The 13,312-nt window shown below is 31.3% G+C and overlaps 1 protein-coding gene across 1 annotated transcript in view; it reads right to left on the minus strand.

The window, feature by feature from the left end:
- Positions 1-13,312, minus strand: part of LOC129220648 (RING finger and SPRY domain-containing protein 1-like) — a 57,295-nt gene that overhangs the window by 35,676 nt on the left and 8,307 nt on the right. Inside the window, exons 3-6 of the mRNA XM_054855077.1 lie at positions 11,896-12,061; positions 11,685-11,811; positions 7,509-7,567; positions 1,150-1,216 (exon numbers count right to left, since the gene is read on the minus strand). Coding sequence (XP_054711052.1) covers positions 1,150-1,216; positions 7,509-7,567; positions 11,685-11,811; positions 11,896-12,061 — 419 coding nt within the window. The remainder of the gene's footprint in view (positions 1-1,149; positions 1,217-7,508; positions 7,568-11,684; positions 11,812-11,895; positions 12,062-13,312) is intronic.

Raw genomic sequence — 13,312 nt, forward strand, 5'->3', positions numbered from 1 at the left:
CTGAATCATGTCCCCTCTGGTCCTCCTTTGCTCCAGGCTATACATATTAAGCCTATTAAGTTTGGTATCATAATCTAAATTCGAAAGTCCCCTTACTAGTCTAGTTACCCTTCTTTGAACCCTTTCCAATACAGAAATGTCTTTCCTCAGATAAGGCGACCAAAACTCCACAGCATACTCCAAATGGGCTCTTACTAAACTCCTATATAAAGGCAGAAAAACCTTCTTAGATTTGTTTGAAAGAAATCTGTTGATAAACCCAAGCATTCTGTTGGCTTAGTTTCTTGCAATGCTGCATTGTTGACAAAACTTAAAAGATGACTGAAGAATTTTGATTAAAACAATAATGTTACAGTATAAACAAAAAGATATTGTTTTCACATTACATGAGCAAGAGTTCTGAAAGCGTTGTACCACTCTTAAACTGCGAAATTCTTAAGGTTTTTCTTTTTTTAAACATTTTATACAGACTGGTCATTTGTGGAAACTTCACTTCAATCTTTTTCTGTCACTGGAGCAAATCTAATATCAAAGTTTTCAAAACATAATCAATAATTGTATTTTTATTTACCAAATTTTCTTTTTCTTCCCTCACTTTCCTGCTAATTAATAAAATTATATATCTTTTAAAATTTAAAAAATAAAAAAATAACTATAGCCACAAATATTTTCAAAAATAGATAAACTATGAGAGATTACTACGATTTTTTGCTACTATATTTTTACGACTAGCAATTTGCTGCTTGCTAGCTGAGGAAATCCTACCTTGCTACAGATGGAATGTTACAGAGAAGATGGAAACATAGTACAAATCTTCATTTACCAAAATCTAAAAGTTTTTTCTTTTTCTAGGTGATTTTAAAATTTACGATTTATGTTTACACCTAGTACACCATTTAAAAACCTTCAGACATTAAGAGGGGGGGGGGGGCAAAAATATATACTGCTACGTGTATAAGTAGATGAACTAAGGAGGGGGATGTAATTGCTTCTTCTGGACCACTCTAAATGTTTTTCTTTTCAAAATATTTTTGTTTTGACATTTTAATAACTGTGGAGGAGTAGACCAGAACAGCAGAATTAGAATATATTTATTTCGGGAGAACTTTTAACGGGTAACTAAAGTTAGTAAATTACTGCTTCACTTACTAGTTTGTGCAAACTTTTCTAAGGCAATTAGTGAGAAAAGGATCACAGATGTATTTATAGAAGGATCCTGAAAAAATAAAATATGCATATAATACATACATGTAAATGTGCATTCAGGGTTGGAAAAAAATCATGATTTTTTTTATCAAAAAAAATTGGATTTTTTAAAAATTTAAATAAGATTTATTTGATTTTTTTCTATTATATTTACATACTTTTTGGAAAATGCGTGGAAGGGATTGTTATAAGAAATAAACTTTAATATATGGAATATTCTACTCAGATAGAATCTACACAAAATATTCTATTTAAATTTAAATATTTATTTCTATACTTTAACCTAAAGGCATTCCATTTTTTCTTTTTTGTTATTGGATAATTTAAACTAAATAAAAGGAAATTTTAAAGAACAAATTAAATGATTAAAAGGAAAAAAATCACAATTCATACAAGAAAATAAATTCTCAGGATTTAATTGTTTGTATAAAAACGTTAGTTTTGATGCTTTGTCCACTCGTAAATTGTTAGGAAGGCTAGAATGAACAAAACCAAAAGATGAAAACTGTCTTTCTATTCCAGTAGATGAAGCTACAGTATTGTTATATGGTGTATAAACTGGATTTCTGGTTCTGTGATGCTCTTTCTAGGCTACCTCTCATTGCATAAAATGAACTCTATCAATCATAATTGGTTATTGTTTCTGTTACACTTTTATCAATCAATGCTGATTTTTTAAATGGACCACTTCTTGTTTAGAAATTGGCTTCAATGCTGACAAGGCTTAGGCATATTTCTTTAATAAATTCCAAACCTTGATCATTTTCGTCCACACTAATTGAAATTTCATTTCGATTTAAGACAGAGGGGCTCAATAAAACTCCTGTTCAATGGCATGCATAAATAGCTTGTTTGTATCTTTTGTGGAATGTATTTATACAGCTGATTCTAATCTAGTTTCATAGAAGTTGAATTTTTCATTAACACTAGAACCGCGGTAGGGGTCAATCTAATCCAAATCAAATTTCACTTCCATTTTTTCAGAAATTGAAGTTGACTTTTTCTTAAATTATATAAATATTAACCTGTAAAAGGATTAGCCATTCAGAGATTTTTATTTCCGAGACATTAATTCTTATACCTAAAACTCTGGTAAGGGTCAGAATGACCTTTCGCTTAGTAGATGCAAAACGAAACGATTCTTGGAATGGGTAACATTCAAAACTGATCCCCAATTGGTATGAAAAGGACCTACAGACGACACTGAAGGTTAAATGGGTCAAGGTCATAGAACAAGACAGGTTACTGGTAAGAAAAACTAGCTATTTTTCTTTCTTTTGTTATCTGACAGAGCTGCGTTTATACTGTTAGTTGCAAACCATTCTTGGTCTCGGCAGAAAAATGTCAAGAAAACGTTGTTTGCTTTCGGTCAAGGAAGCTCTTGAATACATGCAAGAGCTGTCGGAAAATGAGTCCGAAGATGAAAATTATGACCACGATTTATTCAGCGAAGAATATGCCTCGTCATCGAACAAAGAATGTGAATCGTCAGATGATAATTTATCTGTTGATTTTGCGTCTCAATCTGACAATGATACGAATCACTAATCCGACAACCAATGTGTGACATCTAAGGCAAGAGGAAAAAAGCGTAAAGCAAAATCTCCAAATATAACACCAAAATTGATAGAAAATGAAGAAATTTTTGGGGTAGACCGATCAAAATGGAAAATTATTTCTTCTGAAACTAACGATTGTGGAAGAATTTCACAACATAATGTTTGTAAAGAAGTTTGCGGCCCGACATCATACGCAAAGCGGATCATTGACGATGAAGCGTCCAGCTCGTGGAGACTATTCATAAATGAAAGTATGCTTCATCACATAAAAATGTGTACAGAAGAAGCTCATAGACGGCTGGAAAACGATGATTGGTCCATAAAGAAGAAATTGATGCGTTTATTGCAATTTTATATGCTCGAGGTCTATACTGCGCAAAAGGACTAGAACTTGACAGTTTAGGGTCAACTGTTTGGAGTCCTAATTTTTTTCGTGAAACACTGGCGAGAGACAGGTTTAGAGATATTTTGAGATTTTAACGCTTCGATCAAAAAACAACCAGATCGGAACGTTTGAAAACTGACAAATTTTGTCTAATTTCAAAAATTTGGGACATGTTTACTGAAAATTCTATCAATTGTTATAAATCCGGACCCTACATTACAGTTGATGAACAATTCTTTCCCACAAAAGCCAGATGCAAGTTTACGCAATACATGCCAAATAAACCTGACAAGTTTGGGATAAAATTCTGGATTGCCGCAGATGCTGACACAAAGTACATAGTGAATGGTTTTCCATACCTAAGAATCGTCCTACAAATCGGAATCTTTACAAATATGTTGTTCTGAATTTAATCAAACCGTTTGAAAATAAAGTAAGAAATGTCACCATGGACAATTATTTTACAACTCTGAACCTAGCAAAAATTTTAAAAGAAAAAAAGACAAGCTTAATTGGAACAGTAAAACGAAATCGTAAAGAAGTGCCTACCTACAATTGTAAAAAAAAGGAAGACACCGTTGCATGAAACGACATTACTAAAGCACGATGACATCACTATGACAGTTTATCAAGGGAAGCAAAAGAAAAATGTCATACTACTTAGCTCATTGCATTCAACTGTTCATATTGACACTAATAATAAGAAAATGTTACCAGAGACAGTATCATTTTATAATTCTTCAAAATGTGGTGTGGATGTCGCAGACCAAAGGGCTCGAAAGTACACCGTAAAAGCTAGGTCTAGGAGATGGCCTGTTCACGTCTTTTACAATATTCTTGACCTTGCGGGAATAAATTCTTGGATTTTGTATAAACAAGCCAAAGGAAAGAACATTTCAAGGAAAGAGTTTCTTCAGCAGCTCGTCGAAGAACTGAGAGCAACATACATTTCAACAAAACGTAAAAGAACATATCCAGACATATTGCAAAGTCGGAATTGAGCCACACTGACACCCGTATCCGAAAAAAAATATGTCAGTAGTTCCAAAGAGAGTGCGTTCTCATGTCCTAAAATGCAATAATAAAACTGTTGACATCTGTTTTGACTGTAAAAAACCAATATGTGGCAAGTGCACTAAGTGCATAAAAAGGAGCTGTGTTGCATGTAACGCACGAAGAATGTATCCATATTACTGGTAAGAGCTTTGTCATTTTAGTTTAAGAATTTTTTGTAGATTTATTCATAAAAAATAAGCAAGCAATACAATTAAAATAAACCACGGAATGTTTCCATCTTCCTAAAATTACAGAATTTTCTTTAAAATATTAATGTTTTTAACTAAAAAATTGTACTCTACAAAGTGAAATAAACAAATGATTAATGGGAGAGAATTTTATATCTTCCTATTATATTGTATAATCTTAGTATTACTCTAGTTCATAAAAATATTTTTTTTACCCCTTTCTAAACATCAAAGAACCCATTTCAAGCTTTGGATCAAAGTGACCCGTGTCCACAGTACGTACTGGTATACGGAGTGGTATACGGAAATTTCCGCGGTTCTAGTGTTAAACATTTCAATTTGTACGCATGAGATTTTTTTTTTCTCTCCCATAATAGTTTAACTAAATTTTTTGACATTTATGCATGTGTGCAAATGAAAGTGTTCAAAATATAGTGCAATAGCATACTTAATGAATAAACATAAATTTTTGAACTGAAAGAAACAAATATATATATTTGAGAGTTTTTTTACAGCTTTGTGAACATTTTCTTCTTTTATCTATGGTGCCATTTCATGATCTAAAACTAAATTATCACCAAACTACTTTAGGAAAATGTCAATAATTTGTTTCTAAAAATTGTCAAGCTTCTATATGTCAAGTTTTTGTTTATTGTAGTTACAGAATGTATTATATTAAAAGTATGAATCAAAAAAAGAAATTGGACAAGTTTTAAAATATAAGTGCAAAGATTTAATCATCATATCTTTGTTCTTTAATTTCTGATTAAAAAAAGAATTTTCGTTAAAACACCATGTAAAACTCTTATGCAGAGCATTAAAAACAAAATAAGCCTTATTTTGCACCTAAATATTGCACATTTCCATCCATTCACATCCTTTCAGTTATAAACGCAGTGTTCGCGCTCAACTATCCGTAACCTGGGTCCCAGGGACCCATTAATGAAATAGATTTTGGGTCCTTTGGTGGAAAAAAGGAAGTCCCTTAAATTTTAAACAAAATCTTAGCGTGTAAATGAATAATATAAAAATATTTATACTTGGGGGAAAAAAGGCATGAAATAAGATAAATTGGTTAATTTTGCCCTAATTTTTTTGTGATAATCATTGTAAAATTATTTTCAAATAATACTCTTCAGAACTTTGTGTTTAACGTGATCGGGAAAATGTTCGCCTTTTTTTTTCTTCCCTTCTTTTATTGGGGATGTAAAATAGTGATTTTCAAAAGTAATTCTGGCTACATGAATGCAAAATAGCTATATTTTTACTGTACAGTTGTCTTGTATAAATCCTGAAGATTGCATTGAAATCACTCTTACTTTTAGTTTTTATTGCTGTTTTTAAGAATTTCCTCAAGATAAATGTTGAGGGAGAGATTTTTTCTTAGAATACAGTACAATGAGCTATTTATGAACTTGCAATATTTTGCTCCATGAGCTCTGCCCAGGAGGTCACTGTAAGCTCCAGTCTTATCACTAAAATTCCATTGACTGGTCAACAGTAGGGGTGTGGTCAAATAGTTGATAAAGAGATAGGGTCTTTTTAATCCCTTTCTGTTGAATCTCCAGGTCATTATAGCTTAAAAGCATTTACTAAATAGATTTTTAACATTTTCTTCGATTTTTTTTTCTGGTTCTTATCTTTTGGGTTTTCTGGGTCCCTGGAACCCGATTTTTCGCGTAAGTTGCGTCCCTTTCCCGCGAATTTGCGTAAAAAACCCACTATAGCACCTAAACGCGAACCCTGAAACGGAACTGAAATTAGTTGCCTTGGTAGAATTATTGGCAATTGTTTTTAAGAAAATATTTTTTTAACTGAACATTTCGGAGAAAAAGTATTATCAAATATTCATTAATTAAAACAATGTTTTTGCATTACGAATATTGCAGTAAATACGAATAGATTATATTACATTTCTTCAGCTTTAGCATACTTTTGGACAGTTTACGACACTTTCAAACAATTTTTGACTGTAAAAAAAACCACCTGCAGTGTCCTAAACCAGTTTTTGGAAGTCCAAAACCCAACTTTGATTAAATGTTTCTATTACATTGTTTATTGCAAAAAACATATACTGTACCAAAATTACATTTTATTGTTAGTCGTACAAAAATATTTAATATAAACCTTAGCTTAAATATATAACTATAAGAGGCATTTAGTAACAAAACTAACTAGCTTAAGTCATGAATTTCCTCGGAATAGGATGGCACGGTTATCGCGGATAATCCAACTAACAGGTAAAAAACAATACTACTCCATACAATTGCTAAAAATATAACACTCAAAGATGCATTTAAATTATAGCTAAAAACAATGCTATATTCCATCCACTAACACTGAATGAAAAAAATGTGTAAAAGCTAAAAACGAACAGTAACACAATTATAGGTTTAAAAAACATTTAATGACTGTTAAAAAAATTTAGTGAAAAGACCCACGGATAAACCGACCGCTGATAATCAGGAGTTTACTGTATGGTCATGCAAATTTATGTATTAAAACTTCAGTTCATCAACTAAATTTGAAAATTTATGAACTTTGGTATTTTTAATTTGGAAAGAAAAAAGAAGCACCATACTCGAAAAGGTATAATAATTTTTAGTGCTGCTTTTTTTATAAGTGCTAATAATTAATAATTATTTATAATGAGTCAAGCATTCTTAAAAAGTAAGGGGGGGGGGGGGAGACTGAAAATTGCAGGGGTTTTTTTTTTATATTTCTTCATCTTTTTCTTTTCATTTGAAATTTTGCGACTTTGTTGGTAACTTGAATTCTCTGGTGTTTTCTAAACAGCAGAAAATTAAACATGCTATTAAACACAGTCAATCAACAAATTTTGGAAGAAGTGAAAGAAGTAAGTTTAATTTTCAACAAATGGTACACAAAATAAAATACATGTTATCAAATAATACAGTATCAAATAATGTAGTACGAACTAAATAATAGTATTACATAAATGATCATACGTCAAATAATAAAATAAAATTCTTCAAAAATTTGAAAATATTTTTTAAAATATAATGTTCTATCAACTTATACAGTAGCATTTTTATTTATATTTTTTTAATAAAATGCAAATCAAATATTAATCACAGAGTGGCAATAACTTACAAAATTTGTAAAAAGATAATCCATTGTATCTTGTGTCAAAAGAGTCGTACTGCTAGGACCTATGATAAAAGGAATAAAAGTTCAATAAGAAATGAATATATAAAGATGATTCACTGCTTAAATTAGTACAGTGATCTAATACTTGTAATTTTCTTTAAATTCTCCAGAGCACATACACCAGTTTCTGCATCTTTTTATCAAGAACAAAAAGCAATATTTCAAATTTAGGGAAAACTTTTCACCCATTGTGGATACATTTCTTTTTAGAGGTATCAACATAATAATACAATGTGAATAAAATATGTCACATTTCAAATTGAAGGAAACTTTTATTATTTAACACTTTTTTTTCTTTTTTTTTTTTTTTTGGTAATATGCAAAAAAAAAAAAAAAAAAAGAAAATGAGCACTTTTGCATAGACAAGAACATTTTCAATTACAAAAAAAAATTCAAATACATCCCTTTCAAACATCCCCTTCATACATCCCACTCCCCCTCCCCCCTACTCGCCTTCAAATAACCCTTTGGAAGGCGAATATCGTCAATATCACCAGTTATGTGGTGTAAACTACAGTATTTATTTAGAGTAAGTTTTTCAAGCTGAGAAGAAAAAAAAAAAAAACAATAAACAGCTTACTAAAATTGCATTCAAAAGAATGTGGCGCTTTTCATTTGAAAGAATTTTTGCGAGAGTTTTCTGAAAAAGAAACACCAGTACATAAAAGGTGTTGACTTTTGTAACATGACTGAAGAAGATTCAATACCTCTCTATATTTACCTTCCTGGAAACACTGTTCATAAATTAAAACCTCATTTACAGTGCAGTGTTCAATCACTGCACTGTAATGTCTGTAATGTCCTTCACATCAAGGTTAAACTTATTAGCAGGAGTTATTATTTGAAATAACAAATTTTATGACAAAAGAATGTTTGCTTGATATAGAAGTAAACTGACTTATCTAGACTCAGATATAGTGAAAATATTTGTAGCAAGTTTTAAAAATTTTTCAATTTATTTTATCAAGCGATGAAACTTTACTCCACTCAGAAAATATAAGAACAATGTTGAAAAAAATCTTATTGGATAAAATTCCTGATTTAGGCATTACAGAAATGTGAAAAATGCAGCAGGACAAAGGTAGAACACAGTAAAAAATTCATATCTGTTTGCATTAACGTATTTTTTTACAATTATTCGAAACTAAAATATAGTAATGCAAAATTAAGGAAAAGGCAAAAAAAAAATGGAAGTTAGAATACGTTAGTGCATTTTAGCAGTAATCTTCAAAACAAGAAACTATGATTACTAACAGATACGTTTCAATTATTCTCAGATTAGAGGAGACTATATAAAGGTTTAACCTATAAAATAGAAAGAAAAGTTAAAAAAAAAGAAAAAAAAATAGATTTATAAAAGGGAAAAAAACGTCATTTGCGATGCAAAGTCCAACCACACCTCCTTTTGATGCTTCTTGGTAAACACTGGTTTTGAAAAAATCATATGGCTGATGCGGCTCTGGCAGTTTTATACTAAACCTATAACTATTTTTGTTAATACCCTTCACAGTTATTTTCTTCTTAGGAATAGTTGAAAAATATTTTTTTAATAAGTAAGTGCTTTTATTTTAACCTCTTGATAGCAATTTTTATCGCAAAAAAACTTTTAACTCTTAATAAATAAATAAATGTACATCAATCATGATTAAATTATAAATATGAGTTAATTAAACACAAACCTAAATACAGTAAAACCCCTCTTAATGGACACCCCTCTTATGCGGGAAATTTTCAATTCCCCAGTTCCAATGCAAATAACATTATTAAATCCCTGTCCTGCACACAAAAAAAATTGTCCCGTTAGTGTCCGCATCAGAGGAATTTTGCTGTACAAAAAATCGTTAACATTTGAGCAAACGATACAAGACAGCACGTAAACATCAATTTCGGTGAAAAGCAACCATCGCCTAGTGGTTTTCGTTTCTACCCTGCTCCAGGCTCACTCAAAGGAGTATCATGGAGGCCCCGGTCAGTTACCGTATCAAGTGTGTCAGTCAGTTACCGAGGAATTTTCGGTGTTCCGGATGTAAACTTCCAATTCTACTTTATCAGCATTTAAATACTCCTGATGAATTTGATGAATGAGGATATGAATTTTGGAAAGATTCCACCAATTATTTTCATTCTGAGGGAAAAAAGTTGCTTTTTTATGGTAACTGAGTGACATTCATAAGCTGATTTTAATATTGTTTCTGAATGAAACACTATAAAGATAATTTTTGATATAAGCGTGGAGTATAAAACTTTATAATGAGTATACAGGGTTCGCGTTTACGCGCTATAGCGGGTTTTTTACGCAAATTCGCGGGAAAGGGACGCAACTTCCGCGAAAAATCGGGTCCCAGGGACCCAGAAAACCCAAAAGATAAGAACCAGAAAAAAAATGGGAGAAAATGCTAAAGGTCTATTTAGTAAATGCTTTTAAGCTTCAAAATGACCAGGAGAATCAACAGAAAGGGACTAAAATGATCCTATCTGTTTATCAGCTATTCAAACACACCCCAATTGTGGACCAGTCAATGGAATTTTAGTGATAAGACTTGAGCTTACAGGGCATCACCTGGGCAGAGCTCAGGGAGCAAGTTCATAAATAGCCGATTGTACTGTATTCTAAGAATAAGCTCTCCCTCAACTTTTATCTTGAGGAAATTCCTAAAAACAGAAATGAAGACTAAAAATAAGAGAGGTTTTCAATGCAATCTTCAGGATTAATACAAGACAATTGTACAGTAAAAATATTGCAATTTGGCATTCATGTAACCAGAATTACTTTTGAAAATCATTATTTTGCATCCCCAATAAAAAGAGGGGAGAAAAAAATGGCGAATATTTTCCAGATCGCGCTAAAGACAAAGAGTTCTGAACTTTACATTTTTCTTGATAAATTGCTTATGAATACTTGAATTTTATACAAAAGCACTTTAACCTAGTTCTTTTTCTAATAATTCATCTCTTTCTGATGGGTTATTTTTATTTGGAATTGCAAAAGTCGGGTATTAATCGATCGCGCCATTTTCAAAATGGCGCGATTTTAAAAATAGAACAAAAACCAAAACAGATATTTTGAACGAGTCAAAATAAAGTCAAATATCCTGATTTAAGATTGCAAATGAGCAATTTTCACACTCATATGAGAAAATGTTTCGTTTTTGCGATCGCGATTTTTGTGTTGGGTTCATTCGCTTGCGATTTATTATTATTATTATTATGTAATTGCCAATGATAATTGGGAAGGTAGGGGGGTCTGTTCGCTTTTATCACTAAGAAAAATTTCCAGGAAAACAAAGGTTAAGGGAGTGCTTTTTGCTTGATCAATCAGAGGCACTTGTTTTATATTTTATGGTAAAACCCATTTTCAAAGTAAATTTTGAGTTAATCTCATTGTAACTGACCAAATAGTTTCTCACATAACTAAGTCTTGCAAGTGTATTATTTGAAAATAATTTTACAATGATAAAATCACAAAAAATTAGGGCAAAAATAACCAATTTATTTTATTTCATGCCTCCCCCCCCCCAAGTATAAATATTTTTATATTATTCATTTGCACACTAAGATTTTCTGTTTAAAATTTAAGGGACTCATTTTTTCCACCAAAGGACCCAAATCTATTTCATTAATGGGTCCCTGGGACCCAGGTTACAGATAGTTGAGCGCGAACACTGAGTATAACAAAATACACTAACCTGTTTTCCTTTTAGTTAGAATTTTTTTTAGGAAAAAATTTTATTACTACATACTAAATTTTCCCCAAAAAATCCGGAAAGGACATAGGCATCTGTTACGGCTTATTTTCAATACGAAAAATTATGAATTAAAATTTAACTTTGTACACTTTTAAAACATATATTTCAAGCTTTTAAATGATATGCAATACTTCTAGTTTTGTTAACATTGTTGATGCTCAGCTTGACATTTTCCGGGAATTGCCCTACAGTATATTTTTGTTTGTTTTTCTTCTATTATATTTAAGCCTAATTGTTGAACAAGCGTCACTTGACCCAACTTTGTTTTCAAGGTAGACCCTGCAAAGCTGGGCAAAGCAGCAATAAGTAACGTCATAAAACAAGCATAAACTTGCAAGGATTTTTTTAAATAAACATGGAAAAAAAAGGATACCTGCTAACTTTTCAGCAATGCAACCAAGAATAACACAAATATTTCTATGTCGTGTAGGAACTAGCTTTCCTTGCATAGCCATTTCAGATGATAGTTTAAACATTTTCGATAATTTCGCTATGGATTCCTGTTGAAATAAAAGCATAGAAAATGTTAGTATTAGCAAAAAGTGCTTGAAAGTTGAATCAAATCCTTTTTTTTTTAAACTTACTTTTGTCGGCAACGGACAATCATCCAGCAACAGTGTTATGACTGCTGGTCCTAAAGGATCATTCATTGGTATAACATTTGCCATTGAATTGACAACAGTTAACCATCCCTTCTCCTTATCAGCAATGAAATGAAGCTTCGTCATTGATGGTGGTGGTTCAAGGTCACTTTAAAACACAACAAAAATAATAAATTTAAATTCCTTTTTTCTTTGGCAGTTTTTATATCTGTTTTTTCATGTCCTTAAGCTTATCCAACTAGGCAAAGTTTATCCAGGACATTAAATAAACAGCAAACAATGAATTACATAACCAGTATTCAAATGCACCCAGAGAGTCAATAAATTACACACAATAAATGAACAATGAAACTAAAAGCACGTTCCTACAGATTAGTTTTAGTTTTGAAGAAAAGATTAAGTATTAAAACGTGCAAATTTTATTTGGCTTCTCTTCAATACTCACCTAATTTAGCTATGAATATATGAGGCAATGAGAAGCAAAGAGATGTAAGTGGACTTTTTAAAAGTGTGAGTAACAAGTGTTTAAATTTCAGATCATAGGTAGGCTTGCATTAATCTTTTTTTCCTAATCATGCTGTATAGCAGCACCCCTACCAGGCCTACAAGTATAATCTCTTATACCAAAATATAGAAGAGGTTCTCCTTCCATTTGTACCAATTACCTTCAATTTTTAAATTTTGGCACTTACATTCCTTTGCTTCTCACTGCCTCATATGTACATTAGGGTGCATCGAAAAAAAACTTTTTTTCGAAATTCAATTTATCAAGTTGATAAAAAGTTGCCTTCACCGACCCACATATTATATAAAAAAATTTATTCAAATCAAAAACTATTTAAGTGTCCTGCACGAGGCATAAAGTTTATAATTTTCTTCAAAAAATCAATATTTTTCTAAAATTTTTTTGTCTTTTTGAATAACAGAAAAGAATGCTGAAATTTTTTCAAGTTGAAAAATGCACAGTTAAGTCAGAGAAAAAAGTAAGGGGAAAAAACTATCATGAACATTGTACAGGTCTCCTGCACTTATTTTAAACTTTTGTGATTTTTACAAAAAAATAGCATTTAACAAGGCTTAGTTAGAAAAAGTGTTTCCAATCCCAAATCCTGCAGGATGCTGCATATTTTGCGGGGTTAATCCCACAGGATTAATCTTGTGGTTAGTCCCGCAGGATTGAGAGCAAAATCCCACAAGATTTCCAATCCCACAAAGATTTTCTATGCAAACGTTTTCTAACTTTTGCCGCTCATAAAACAAATATTTTCACAAGCATCATTTGAAGTTTAAATCACTTTTCTTGTATTTCTACAAGAAAAATTATGTGTCTCACATGATGAATGATGAAAGTGAATTTGTATTCTCATTCAAGGTTTCAGTTTCATAAGTTCAACAATGG

The sequence above is a fragment of the Uloborus diversus genome, chromosome 4 (genome assembly GCF_026930045.1).
Source record: "Uloborus diversus isolate 005 chromosome 4, Udiv.v.3.1, whole genome shotgun sequence".
In the NCBI taxonomy this organism is placed as follows: Eukaryota; Metazoa; Arthropoda; class Arachnida; order Araneae; family Uloboridae; genus Uloborus; species Uloborus diversus.